The 14,818-nt window shown below is 44.7% G+C and overlaps 1 protein-coding gene across 1 annotated transcript in view; it reads right to left on the bottom strand.

The window, feature by feature from the left end:
* The window catches only part of MBOAT1 (membrane bound O-acyltransferase domain containing 1), a 773,590-nt gene that overhangs the window by 490,139 nt on the left and 268,633 nt on the right, over nucleotides 1-14,818 (bottom strand). Inside the window, exon 4 of the mRNA XM_069613577.1 lies at nucleotides 12,805-12,900. Coding sequence (XP_069469678.1) covers nucleotides 12,805-12,900 — 96 coding nt within the window. The remainder of the gene's footprint in view (nucleotides 1-12,804; nucleotides 12,901-14,818) is intronic.

Here is a 14,818-nt window from a genome sequence, read left to right as displayed (position 1 = left end):
ACTGTACCCAAACCAACTCCACTGGTATCAACGGTAAGCTTGGTTTCTCTTCCGACAACAAACCCACCCAGTTATACAGCTCCAGAAATGTTTTCTTTCATGACTTTAAATACATCTACGCACTCTTCATTCCACACAAATCCACTATCCTTCTTAAACAGCCTCCTAATTGGGTCCGTAATACTCACAAACTCTCGCACAAACTTACTGTAGTACTCACACAGTCCTAAAAAGGATCTCACTTCTTCCTTATTGGTGGAAGCTGGCAAGTTCCAATGGCCTCCACCACATTCACGTTGGGCCTGTAACCATCCCCACTCACACTATGCCTCAAAACTCTACCTCACATTTTCTGAACCTGCACTTGCTTCTTTCTACCTTCAAACCTTTCTCAGCCAATATTTGCAATACCAGTTGCAATCTTTCATCATGCTCATTCTCCCTCTTTGCATACACTATTATATCATTCTGGTACACCAGTGTTCCCTTTAATCCCTTACGCACTTGGATCATGGCCCTTTGGAACACTGCAGCTGCTGATGCTAGGCCAAGCACATCCTCCTGTAACGACATATCACAAATGGTTTGATGAAAGTGGTTAAATCTCTGCAGTCCTCTGGCAAATTTTTCTGGTGATACGCATTGGACAAATCCAACTTTATGAAAAGATCTGCCCCCTCAATGCAGTTTAACATCTTGTTTGATTGCATAGGGACTTTGTCCTCTTGGATGTTTCTGTTAAGATATCTTAAGTCTACAGAAATCCGGAGATTGACATTCTTCTTCATCATTACCACAATTGGACTCACCCATTGCGAGGATTCAATTTTCTTAGTGACTCCTTCTTCTCCATTGTATCCAACTCCAACTCCAACTCTACTTTGTCCACTATTGCAAAGGAATAGGGCTGGCCTTCTTGGAAATGACTTGCACTGCTTCAGTTTGAGGATTATTCTTTGTGCTTATTCCTTGAGCAGTCCTAACTTGGAGTGAAACACTTCAGTCTTTTGTGCGGCTCCCGCTCTTACCTTTCCTGCATCCAAATTCTCTCCACCCACGTACAGCACTGGGTCAGCTTCACATGGATCAAGTCATATTTTAAGTTGAGCCTGATCGCTCCATCCAAGTAAGTTCACTTCCTTCTTTGCCACATAGATCTTTAATTCCACTGTACGGTTCTTGGACTGTACCTTGCTCTTGATCCAGCCAAGGATGTGTACTCTAGAACCTTCAAAGCCCCCTGGGTGTCTTATATCAGAACGGTGTAACATTGCTTTGAGACCCTGGCTCTTTAGCTCTGGACACTTATTTTCTTTTATTATGGTATAAGGTGAACAGCTATCCACCATCAATTTCAGTTTCCAATTCTCAACAACTATTTTTCAACTAAGGCCCTTCAATCGTTGATGGCTGTCTTTGCGTACCACTACTACTCTTTCATCTTCTAAATCCAACTCATCTTGCACAACCGATACCCTTATTTTATTCTGGCAAACCCCAGCAAAGTGGCAGTTGACCTTGCATGCCGAACATATCTGGCCAAAGGCAGGGCACTATTTAGAGGTTGCATAATGGGGTGCTCTCCCGCACCTAAAGCATTTATCTTTCTTAAATTTAGAATAAAAATAAAGTTTATTTTTCAATAAGTATAATCAATGTTAATCATCTGTTTGTTCCATGTTTTAACTATTTAGATGCAGATTACACTGTCATGCGGTCTGCTCTCATAAATCAGAACCTATGTGGCCTTGTCGAGCGCATGAGAGTGCTAAACCAATAAGTAAAAAAGGAATAGAGCAAAAGAGTATAGGGGGGGGTAGCTAGGAGGCCAAGCAAGACAGACATTCATTGAGGAAATTTCCATTCTTTTAATGTTTATATGATTGAGAAATTCACTTCTTTTCATTTTATGAACTAAAAATACTGTAATATGGAGCACAACGGTGACACGCTGCAGATCAAGGTCATTTTGATGCGACCCCAGGAACAGTAAATAGCAGAGTGAAGGAATGATCTGCCGCCTATATGTGATACATATGGAGAGAGGCCAGATGATTGATATGGTGAATGGAGTGAACAAATGATGAGCTGCAAAGCATCATGAAGTGCCTTGGAGCTGGTGATGAAGGGGCTCTGACAAGTCTAGAGGATCCAGCAAGTGCAGAGTTTAGGATGACCCAGGAGACTGTGAAGATTTGTCATGGAGATCTGTGCTGCATGAAGAGAAACTCCTGGGGGCTAGAATGTGTGTGGATGACAGTAAGTCAGTGTCGCTGAATGACTGGCAGTCACTTCACTGCATTGCAAGTTACAGCCATTTCATGAACGGATCCATGAAACACCACCATTTTGTAGCGAGTAGCCGTTTCAATGCATCAGCACTATATAAGTTGCAGAATCAAATGAATCATAAGAAACATTGAACAAGTGCTGCATAAGGTGCATAATATGATCATGACTGTTCCACCACATGATGAACAAAAGTATCTCATATAAGCATCCAAAATGTTTTAGGATTCAAACAGCACTGCCGGGACAATCTATTATTTAGTCATTTGATACCCCAGTATACAGCAAGAAAGAAACTGCTGTTAGCACCAGTTCACGGATGATATTAGTTTTGGCTGATGTTGGCTTAGCCAAATGGCCAAAATAATCCTATGTGGTGTGGGCTTTCAGAGCAGCATTTATTGGTGGAACCTAATCCTGATAAAAATGAACTAGCACACAAGACCCCTATACATCAACAAATGTAATCACGGCAAGGAGCTCTCCCCTGATACCAGCTGCTAACATTTCCTTGGTGACTTCTGGAGTCACTGAAAGAAAACAAAAAACAAAAGGATTTTAATTGATCCTACACTCAAAAGAAGAAGGTTGTGAAACATATATATCTGATCCTCCAACTGGAACCATGAGAACACTGTTGGGAACACCTGGGCATGGAAAGAAGCCCTAATTGAAAGCAAGCCTGTATCTCACACATTGTGCTCCCGCAGAACCCCTGGAACAAAGGGTAGGATTACCCAGTAAAAGGAGCCCTTCTACTAGCCCAGGTGCCCCTTGCAACATACGATGAGCATGACCAAACTCAAAAAACATTTCAACTGTTTATTTATTTATTTATTGTGCATTTGTTAGGCATTTATACAGTAAGTCAATTATGTTTCGAAGCTCCCACAGGGCAACAGGGAGTGAACATGGGATTGAAAAATAATTACTAAAGTGAAAGATAAAGATGAACCTACTATGCCTTGTGAGTATTCAGAATGTGCAATTGCAGCGAGAAGGGGGGAAATGGGAGTAGAGGTAGGTGCTGGAATGTCCGCCCTCATTTGTGAGCAGCAGATGAAATGCATCCTATGGTAAATTCTAATTGGCCTGGAACCGCATTGGGAAAAAAATGTGAGCCTACAGGGTGAGGTCGGTGGGTGCCTGAGGGAAGTGCTGTGAGGTAGGAAGAAGTTGGGGTGACTGGGTGTGGGAGGCCAGGACCCCGAAGGATGCATAAGGGCCCAAGTCACGAAACACAGCGACTGTCAGATTAGCAGAGGAGTGCAGACGGAAAGGAGGAGGTGAAGAGGAAAGTCTTGAGGAGCTTCCGTAATTTGAGTAACTCCTGCTCAAGATGCAGAAGAAAAGGGAGGCGACAGCTGAAGAAAAGTGATTGGACTCCGGCCCTCTGTTTAGCAAACCGTTTTACACATAGAGAGTTGGTGCCAGAGGACCATAGAGGTCTAGAGGGACAGTATTTAGTAAGAGAAAGTTGCAGATAGCCTGGTCCCAGGCCCCAGACCACCTTGTGGATGATGAAAAGGGATTTGAATTGAATTTGATCCATGCAGCAACCGGGAGCCAGTGAAGAGTTTTTAGGGCAGGAAAGATGTGGTCCCTGGGCTTAAGGCCGAGGATAAGTCTTGCTGCCTTTTCTGGATTAGCTTGGTGGGGGGGTCATAGAGTGGAAGAAGGTAAGTTCAGGAGCACGCTATTGCAATAGTCAAGCCTAGAGAGAACCAGGGCTCGGGTAACATTGAGCTTCTGAGGGAAAGTGAGAAATGGGAGAATTCCTTTGAGTTGGCAGTGGGACTTCTTAGCAATGTCCTGAGGGTGAGGGAGGAAGGAGAGGGAGGAGTCAAAGATCACTCCAAGGTTTCTGGCTTCAGAAGAAGGAGCAGGGGGGGAGCCCATAGACAATGGCCAGAGCGAGGGGAAAAAAGAGGGAGCAGGGGTCCCAATGGGAATGATCTCAGTCTTGCTGGCACTGAGGCAGAGATCGTTGGAAGCTCACCAGCATTGGATGGCAGATAAGCAGTCGGGGATGATGGAAGATGCAAGAGGGTCAGCAGGAAGTTTGAAAAAGATTTGTGTGTCATCTGTGTAACTTTGTAAGTAGTTAGAGAAGGAGGAGATGAGGCATGCCTGCTGAGCAAGGTAAGTGTTGAAGAGCCATGGGGAGAGGTTTGAGCCCGGGGGGGACACCACAGGGGGAGAAGAAAGCAAGAGAGGAGGAGGTGCTCTGAATGACTTTGGACGAATGGTCAGTTAGAAATGAGGTCATCCAATGCAGTGCCTGCTCGAAGATACCAAGGGTATCATGGAGCCGTTTTATGAGGATTGAATAGTTGACCATGTCGAAGGCAGACGAGAGATTGTGTAGGATGAGGACAGCTGGAGAGTTAGGAGTCCAGAGATGCGAGCAGTTCTTCATGGGTGTTCAGAAGAGCAGTTTCCATGCCGCCGGATGCTTGGAATCCAGATTGATGGTTGTGGAAAACACCAACAAGTTCAGTGTGTGAGGTAATTTGTGGAAAAGCCAGCTTTTCCAGCAGATTCCCAAGGAAGGGGGTGATAGAAATCAGACAGTAGTTGGCTGGACAGATCGGGTCTGTTGAAGGATTTTTCAGGAGGGGACGCACAAGGGAGGGTTTGAGGTAGGGGGTGAGATCCAGTGGCAAATAAGTGGTTGCAGAGGCCATATGAGGAAGGGAGTGAGGGAAGGGTTGGCCAGGAGGATAGCAAGGGTGCTCAGGATGTCCAGTGTTTTTGTGATTGAATGTGTGGCCAGTGCGTTGCAGAGGGCCTGGGATGAAAGAGGGGGAGGAGGAGACTGCAGAAGGGTTGGCTAGTTCACTGAAGATTTTAAAGAGTTCAGCCATGCTGTTCGATGCACCACATACCCATGCGTGGATGAGGGCCCTTTTCTTGGCATGGATGGAGAGTCTATTGCCTTCGGAGAAGGCGGCAGGCCAGTTTGTCAGAGGGTGAGCCTGAGGTTTGCCACTTCCGTTCCGCAGCTCTGCACTTGTGTTTCAGGGCTTCAAATTCGGAGTCGTACCAGGTGTTAGATTTGGAGGCGGGTTTCATGCGGATCCTCAGGACTAGGGCAAGAATGTCAAGGGTGTTGGCAATGGCCAAATTTTGGTGGTTGCTGAGAGCAGAGTCAGTGGTAGAATAGGTGGGTGAGGGGGGATGAAGGTGGATGCAAAGGCAGCAGCTGACGCTTGTTTCATCGGACGGATGTTTGTGAACAAGGGTGGCAGGGCTTTTGGAGCTGAGGTCACAGGTGGGAGGAGAGGAAAGAATTTTCTGACCAAGAGAGTGGAGTGACCAGAGGCGGAGAGCAGAGATCAGAATGGATGAGGGCATCCAGAGTGTGTCCATCCGAGTGGGTTGCGCCAGAAGGGGAAATGGTGAGGGATAGTGCAGAGGTCAAGAAAGAGAATGGTTTCTGTGCCAGGTGAGTCCAATTGAATGTTGAAATCGCCCATGAGGAGTAGTTTGGAAGTGGTTGAGAGTAGAGAGGAACAGTAATCAGCCAATTCAGAGAGGAACACGGGGGGGTAGCACCGGGAGGCCTGTAGATAGTAGCAATGGTTAGACAGGAGGAGGGAGAGATGACCAACCTGCAGACCAGGCTCTCAAAGGAAGAGTAGAGAGGGTGGCTATGACGGAAGAAGGAACCCACTCATGGAAAATTAAGGCAACCCCACCGCCAGCACGGTGAAGTCGTGGATTGGTGGATTGGAAATTATCTTGAAGCCATCAGGAAGGAGGGTGTCAAAAGCAGTGACTGAGCTGGCACTGAACCATGTCTCAGTATGAGCGAGAATGTCGAGGTCAGTGTCTTCAAGAAGGAAGCAGATGTCAGCAGAGTGTTTTTTTCGGCTGAGTGGTCGTTAAGAGTAGCCAGATTTATTTATTTATTTATTATTTTGCATTTTTAAAGCGCGCACACAGCCCGCGGGCATCGAGGCGCTGTTAATGATGGAGGTCACCGCCTTTGAAGGTTTTCTGAGGTGGAGTACAGGGGTGTGGTACACCAGTCAGCGGGTAGGGACAGAGAGAGTGATAGGGGGAGAGGCAGGAGAAGGAAGGAAGTTAATGAGGGACGGCAGGCACCAGTCATAGAGGAGGAGATTGGCTTGAGGACCCTGAACCAGGATGGTACCTGTGTGGAAGACATTAATGATGCAGAGTGATGATGAGAAGCTGGCCAAGAGGACTTCCCACTTGGTGCCACCATTAACAGGAGAGGATGTGAATGGGAGGAGAGTGGAGATAAGATGAGGAGTCCATAAATCTGGAGAAGGGACGGAGAAAAGGATGTCAGCAAATACTTCTGTGGAAGTTGCAGTGATATGAGTGTCTGCGATGGGTAGGTCAGGGTTGGCTATCAGTATGTCTTTCTTGTGCTTTTGTCTACAAGACTTTTTAAGAAAGGGAGGGATGGTGACAGTGCAGCAGTTGGACAAGATAGGAGAGATAGTGCATCTGATTGTTAAACACAGCAGCGTCTCCAAGCTTTTGGATCGGTGACGTGAAAGTGAAGGCAAAACCAATGATGCATCAGAACATATCTGCCCAATTGATTTTAGAGGAATTACACCTCTGGCTCTCGGACAAACATGATCCACTGATGTGGTGCAGTGGCGAAAGTCAGGCGTTTTCACGGGATCTACCTGAACACATTCTTTCTCCAGGTGGTTAAAGGGGAACTGTCATGAAATATTTCATTTTTACACATTGAGGCAATTGCCAGAGGCATAATGGAGCACAGCAAAAGACTTGTAAATCATTTTAAAAGACCCACAAATGAGCCCTTCACTTGGGTCCTTGGGGTTAGTTTCACCCCTGCCTAGCCTGGTGCCAAGGCTTTGGTTACGAAGTCCCAATAATAGAACCAATTGATCACTGCAGGACACGTTCTACAACAGTGAGAGGGAATGGCTGCTGTTCCAATATATCAATAATCGACTTCACTAGAGGAAACATATCTCAACCCTGAAGGTAATTATACAATTCTGAAAATGATTATTTTACAAGTAGCGCATTCTATTTTGCATTCATACATCATTCCTTGCACCTGTATGTCCTTCCGTCCGCCCTTCTTTACTTACCTCCATCCTTCCCTCAGTCTTCAGTACGACTCTTCTTCCTTCCCTCAATCCCTCTTCCCTGCTTCCGTCCTTCCTTCTTTTCTACCATCCTTCCCTCCTTTTCTTCCTCCTTCCCTCTCTCTCCCTTATTCCTTCCTTCATTATTTCCCTCCTTCCATTCTTCTATCCTTCCCTGCTCCTTTACCTATCTTCGGCACTCCTTCATTACCTTTTTCCTTCCCACTTTTCTATATCCTTTCTCTAATTCCGCTGTCCCTTCTTTTCCCGAGTTTTTTTTCTCTTCTTTCCTACATTTCTCTTTCCGTCTTTGTTTTCCTTTGCATCTACCAATTATTTTTCTTTATTTCTTTCCACCCTAACATCCCTTTCCTTTTTCTCACGTTTTGTTTCTTTAATTCCATCCATCCATCCATTTACTTTTTCTCATTCTTCCTCTCACTTTCTTTCATTCATTATTTCGTTTTCTCCCCAACTGTTAAAAAAAAAAAAACGTTCTTATTAATCTCGGAAGGATAGCTCAGAGGCAACGTGATCGCGGCGGAAACATAACCACACAGAACAACACAGGTTCGATCTCCCGGTCGGCGGTTGTAAATAAGCTATCATAACAGTAGGACTGCCTCTTTTCATCCAGTCTCCATGCCTGGGCATATGTTCGGTCTATTTGTTGTGGTAGGCCAGGTTTTACGCTGAATCAGCATGTAGCATAGCCGCTGCCTACGGAAATGCCAGTGTGGGAAAAGTATGGGATAAACACCTTAAAATGCACACGTGTGCAGGGTGTTCAGTGGGTCTTGGCTAGCCAGGGCTCAGTCACAGCAGTTTCCAAAAATGCCCCTGCTAACTGGCATCCTGAGTTATTTTAGTAGCACAGGAAAGTATATAAAAAGATGAGTAATAGTTGGAATACGATTCTTTGATTTGTAAAACTTAAGTGAAGGGGAAGTATAACCGAGAACACCCCGGTTGATTTTGGCAACATAACATTGAGGTCTTGTCTGTATCACTCTTTAATAAAAAATGAATACATACGAATTATGGATTTTCTTCAAAAGAAGTGAGGGATTGCAGCGTGTATTGACCTATTTTGATTTGATTACGATTTCATATTTGAATATCTCTGTTTTTGTTGTTTTCTGACTGCTCATTCATTATATTTAACAAACCTTTTTCAAACATATTTGACTCCCTTTCATTCCAGCTATGAGAACTCGACCCCGTCTGTTAGGTCATTCCATTAATTCAGCATCGAAGGCCCGCAAAGCGAGCAATGAAAGACAATCCATTCTCACAAGATCATGAAATGGTGACCACGTAGGGGAGGGAGGGGGGAGGGAAGGAAGGAAGGAAGGAAGGAAGGAAGGAAGGAAGGAAGGAAGGAAGGAAGGAAGGAAGGAAGGAAGGAAGGAAGGAAGGAAGGAAGGAAGGAAGGAAGGAAGGAAGGAAGGAAGGAAGGAAGGAAGGAAGGAAGGAAGGAAGGAAGGAAGGAAGGAAGGAAGGAAGGAAGGAAGGAAGGAAGGAAGGAAGGAAGGAAGGAAGGAAGGAAGGAAGGAAGGAAGGAAGGAAGGAAGGAAGGAAGGAAGGAAGGAAGGAAGGAAGGAAGGAAGGAAGGAAGGAAGGAAGGAAGGAAGGAAGGTCGGTCAGTCCGGCCTACCTCAAATAATTTTGGCCAAAATGATTGGCTTTGTTCATGCTTGTGCTTTACACAACAGGCTCCACCGTGTGCATATTGTAACACGAGTGAAACACTTGTTAAGTGGTAAAATGGCACGTAGGAGGCAAATTAACCATAAGAGTGTTAAATAGAAAAAGGGGGGTGTCTTGGTAAAAGTTGTAATTTCAAGTGGAGGACTTCCATTGTTGAGACTCCTGCATGCAACATTTTACATGAACAAACCCGAATGCACTTCCATGGTAAAACAAGGTGTAAACACGTTAGTCTTGCTTTTACGGCTGGTTTACGGCTCTATCCCCTGCAACAATGACTTCAAATGTGTCTTTGTAAGTAATTCATCATATTTTATTGACGTGTTAGAGCTAATAGTAACTAAATACTAGCAAAAAACAAACACGTTTACAAGTACCATAACACAAAACTAGTATTACTTAATTGAATAATATCATTTGATAAAATGGCTTAAAATCATAAAAATGTTGCTCCTTTCTCTTGCAAATCAGTTATCTCCTACTCCAGGATTTTGCCAAATTGGGGGACATGTTCCATTGAATGTTATTTGCATGCAGGGGACCACCAAAGTTTGCACTTACATGCTGATGGGTCCCACTGCATGAAATTGTAAACATTCACAAAGCAGAGGGGAATTCAAAAGAGTAAAATGGGGCCTATTTTAGTTTACTCTTTAGATTTCCTCTCCATCTTGTGATGGAATGACTCTTGCATTCTAATTACACTTTGTAGGCGACATTTATTGATGGATTCCTATAGAATTAGCCTTGTCTTCAGCAGGTGCAAAAAATAGGCAGATTCCGTAGGAATCCATATGTTTTATGCCCGGATGAAAATCTCATGCAAGAGTAAAATGAAATGCACTGACAAGAAGGAGGTCAGCATTATAAAGATCTTATCAACGCTCCATGTTCCACTACTCAACCTTGCCATGGCATCAAAATGGGACAGAGCCAGAGATGGAGGCATCAAAAGGACACTTCATTTGTTTCTGTCCATTTTCCACTCCGCCCCATTTAAAATGATGCTGATACTGTGAGCCAATCTGCACTGAAACAGAGTTTGCGGGAGATTACAAACGCTCATGTGCCTCCCTCGCTTTTCTAGTCCCACTTACGTTAAGTAATGGGTCTGGCTAAGACTTCTTAGCTCTTGATTAAAGAGGGCAAAACAAGAACAAGTTAAATTGTGTTTCCCTTTGCTTACTTCCACATGGGCCCATGCTTTCATCCAGCTCCATATGTTCCCAAGGCCCCTCTAGACATCCTACAGGGAAAATGCCACATCCTTATTTGAAGAAAAGAAAACCATCTTAGTTTTGCATTACTCAGACATGACACATAGTGTTCAAAGCTCCTCTTATCTTCATCATCAACATAGGGTGGGCCACCTGACCCGAAGTTGCTATGCATAACATCTGGGATGCACATTTCCCCACTCAGCAGATGTGTTTCTCAGCCGCTCTCAGGGAACGATAGAGTTCTGATTTCGCTAGATGTCCTTCAGACCCACATTCACATGTGTCCCCTTTCAGCCTTCAACTATGGAAAAACACCAGACCGTTCAGGAAAGGCCTTAACCCATTTCATCCTAAACTGGCACCTATCCCAACTCAGTCCTCATCACAACTACTGGTGCACTTTTAAGCACAGACCGTGATTTCCAGAAAATTTGTTTTAGGCCATAGGTGACTTAACCCCCACAGCCCCCCCACCGCATATCTCCTTGCAATGCAGACCTGTAGTGCTGCCATAACAATTGAAACACAGGATTGCCTCATCAAGCACACCACCCTGCAAGCTTCTATATGAACGGCCGGCACAGCCTTGTCCTCCTACTCCATCCCAATACAGGGCAGTTAGAACATCATACCTAGATAGTCATAGTTAATGATCGCCTCCAATAGAACGTCTTCCAGTGTCAAGCACCAGAAATGCTTTGCCCCCAAATTGCTAACTTCATAACTTCAGACTTCCCCTCTGCTGGTTGCCAACTTGGATTCAGTGAAGAAGAGGACATTTGCCAGAAGTCTCCAAGACCCCCTCCTGTTCTTAAGAGCAGGACATCACCTGCAAATGTGACTGGATTGGGACCAACTCCACAGCAGGCGAACAGGTCACCCTGCCATGAGTGCAGTGGCTTCCCCAATCATAAGCATATTGAAATCTGGTGCCCATAATGCGGCCCTGTCAAACTCTTTGGCTAAATACAAATGTTGGCGAATTCACCACAAATCTAAAACAGATCTTTTCACATAATTCCGTAGATATGTGCATCAAAAATATCACTAAACAATACTAAATACTAAAGTATAAATCTTTAATTAAATAATCATCATCTAAAATAGTCAAAAAACATCACCACCAGTGACAAAATATTGCATAACCGCCACCACCAAACAAAGGCATAATACTCTTGCACAGTCCATAAGGTATGCCTATACACACTCGTATATAATTTTAGTGTGCTATCAATACCAACTTGGTAAGTTCTAACACAGTATATTTTTACAACTGCCCGACATGTTTCGTCCCTTAGTAGTTTTTCACTAATTACAGGGACTTCTTCAGGAGACCAATGGTAAATGCAATGGTACTGTGATTCTTGATAAAGAATTCCACAAATGTGACAACACCTGACAATAAGGGAAGCTGGCCACGGTATCCTCATTGTTGCCCAGTCGTATGTGGCGAGGATTTAATCAGCACATCACGGCTTCAATCAGATGCATCTTGATGTGATGCTTCATTGCGTTAAATGGGCATCTCTAATGCGCGGCTTTCAAACGGAAATATGGTGTGGCTGAAAAGGCCAGTGGTCCTTCTTTGTGCTCAACTATTATAGTTTTGATCACTTTCAATATGCGAATGTGGACTGCCTATCATCAGGTACGCACTATAAATGTGTGTGTAACCTAGTCCATTCGTACGCGAATGCGGTTGATGATATACCGAGGACCACAGCTTACATACTTCACCACTGCCTTATCGCCAGCATGAGGTGTATGAACACGACAATAGGAAATGGTCAATTACTTTGCCCTCAAGAACCTGCCTCAACATTTACTGTCCACCAGATAAAGGGCTTGCTTGAGGTGTATACAAAGTAAAGAGGCCCTTTACTTTGCTGGTTCATATTTACAGATTAACCAGGTAAGAAAACACTGGATGATTATCACCACACCCCTCTCTTCCTTCCCCCATTGCCCTAATCTTTTGTAGAAGAATCTTATGAATACTTTTGGAGGTCAAATCTACCACAAGTGTAACCCATATTCAGAGACACCGCACCAAAATGGAGTTCCTCTAGTGTTTTCATGACTTGTGACAGCGTGTAAGTAGACACATTTTATGTATGGTAAAGCGGTCCTCAAAATTGTTATTAAAAAGGATGTAAACATTTCTCTAAAAATGAGTTTTCAAAACCCAAGCTTTGATTTGTTGTTCCAGTGTCTCTTTCACCTGATGCATTTTGGTGGCTTTTCCCTGCTCCAATTCATCAATAATCGTGTGTGCGCGCATTTGTGTGTGTATGTGTACATTTATCTGCCTGTGTGAAGGGGCTTGGAGGGGGTAATCACTGTACATGTGGTTTAATACAGGGCAACTAAATTGACTTAAATAGCAATTTGCCACACCTGGGTCACAATCCATACAAAATATATTTTGGGTAGTGACATAACCAATGCACTTCTGATCCTAGGCTGTTGTAATTACTCACCCAGAAAAGTCCGTAGAGAGAATACCATAATTGAATATGTAGATCCGGCTAATCTGACACAGGGTGAGGTATCCCATAGCTGCCACAAAAGAGTACCTAAACATGAAAAAATAAACATGTCAATGAGATTGAAGTGCAGCGACTTAGCACCTAATTTTTAGGTCAATGTTTCCTGACTGAGTAATGAGGAATCATTGATGAAAAACATTGAATTTACTAGATTTTGAGGAATTTTGCTCATGTGGACAAACTACAGATTTGGGCCTAGGGTGTCGAAGCCACCAAGGAAAACCGGGAACCCCATGCATTTCCCATAAGAAAACACCCAAGAGAATCCACAGGGTCTGACTTGCGCGAATCGCCCGAGAATGTATTACCCACAATCCCCGGCAAATTCAGAAATGTGGCAAAAACCCCACAATTTTTGGACATTTCACTCTGCCCACCCACCGAAACACGCAGCCAATAACATGTCCTACCTTCCCGTGTTCCCACAGGTGTCCCAACGAAAACAGTACCTCATGTGTGGGTGCACCCGACGGGGCACAAAGGGAAAAGCCTAAACGACTGGTAACCCCAAGTCTTTCGGCAGAGCAGATTTTGTGGAATTTTGGTCTTCTTGACAACCTACAGATTTGGGCCTGGGATGTCACAGCCACCAAGGAAAACAAGGAACCCCATGCATTTCCAAAAAGAAGACATCCGTGGGAATCCACAGAGGTCTGACTTGCGCAAATTGGCCCAGAATTTACTACCCACAATCCCTGGCAAAGTCAGAAATTTGGCGAAAAAAAACAGTTTTTGGAAATTTCACTCTGCCCACCCACCGAAACACGCTGCCAACAACACAAGTCCTACCTTCCAGCATTCCCACAGGTGTCCCGACAAAAACAGTACCTCACATGTGTGGGTGCACCTACCTGGGCGCAAAGGGAAAGGCTAAACCACTGGAAACCCAGAGTCTTTCGGCACAGCAGATTTTGATGAATTTTGCTCGTGTGGACAACCTACAGATTTGGGCCTAGGGTGTCGAAGCCACCAAGGAAAACAGGGAACCCCATGCACCTCCGAAAAGAAGACACCAGTGGGAAACCCCCTTTCCACTAAAAACATCCAAGTTGGATTAGTGGGCCCCCCACACCCACCCAAAACAAGTTATATATATATATTTTTTCTTTTGCCCCTTTCCTGGAGGCAGATGGGCACATGGAAATCGTGCTGCCCCATGCATTGGGGGCCATTCCAATGTTTTCTGGCCCACCCCATCCCAAATGGATGGGGGAGCATCTCATGTACTCCTACCTATGGGCAGATTGCACTAGCAATCGCCTCCCAGGGAGGGCTACATGAGATGCCCCCAGGGGGACAGTGAGGATATGACACACTTGCAGGAGTGAGTTTAGATAGCATATTATCAAGGCTACGACAATGGGGAATATAGAGACACGAATAGATGGCATAGGATGCATTTCCCAAACTGGTTGAAAGCGATGCAGTAGGTGGTGTCAGCTATGAATCTAGACAAATGCATATATAAAACAATAAGATATTGAGGCCATATTGGAGATAAATGTTCCTATGAATGCTATCGGAATGTACTGGGATAGTATGCAGTCCACAAAATATGAGATATGGCACATAAAGGAAATGAGCGAGTGAATAATGCTTGTGTCCATGCAGGAATTAGCTTACGAGAGATTTTTCATAGAAGATGTACATTTACGTAATTCTAGCATTGCATCACAACTGGGAGGGACGCCACTGGTGTACCTAGGCACGGTTCTTACCAGCATAAAGACTGTGATGGCGAGGCAAAGATGAAGATTACGAGGCGCGATGGGTAAATTGTCGGAGCAGTCTCAGATGTCCGACGTAGTACGCCTTGGTGGGGCTGGGGCAGGCAGACATGCCCCTGTGGCTCTTCCGGCCCGGACAGGCATAGACAGGCCCTTGGGAGCGGCCCTTTGGAGTCAGGCCAGCTTCCGCCTGACGGTTACAGCGATTGGCCCAAATG

This window comes from Ambystoma mexicanum, chromosome 5p (assembly GCF_040938575.1).
Source record: "Ambystoma mexicanum isolate Mex_15411 chromosome 5p, UKY_AmexF1_1, whole genome shotgun sequence".
NCBI classification, from domain to species: domain Eukaryota; kingdom Metazoa; phylum Chordata; class Amphibia; order Caudata; family Ambystomatidae; genus Ambystoma; species Ambystoma mexicanum.
The sequence above is the reverse complement of the archived record's forward strand: the minus strand, read 5'-3'. Positions and strand labels throughout refer to the sequence as shown.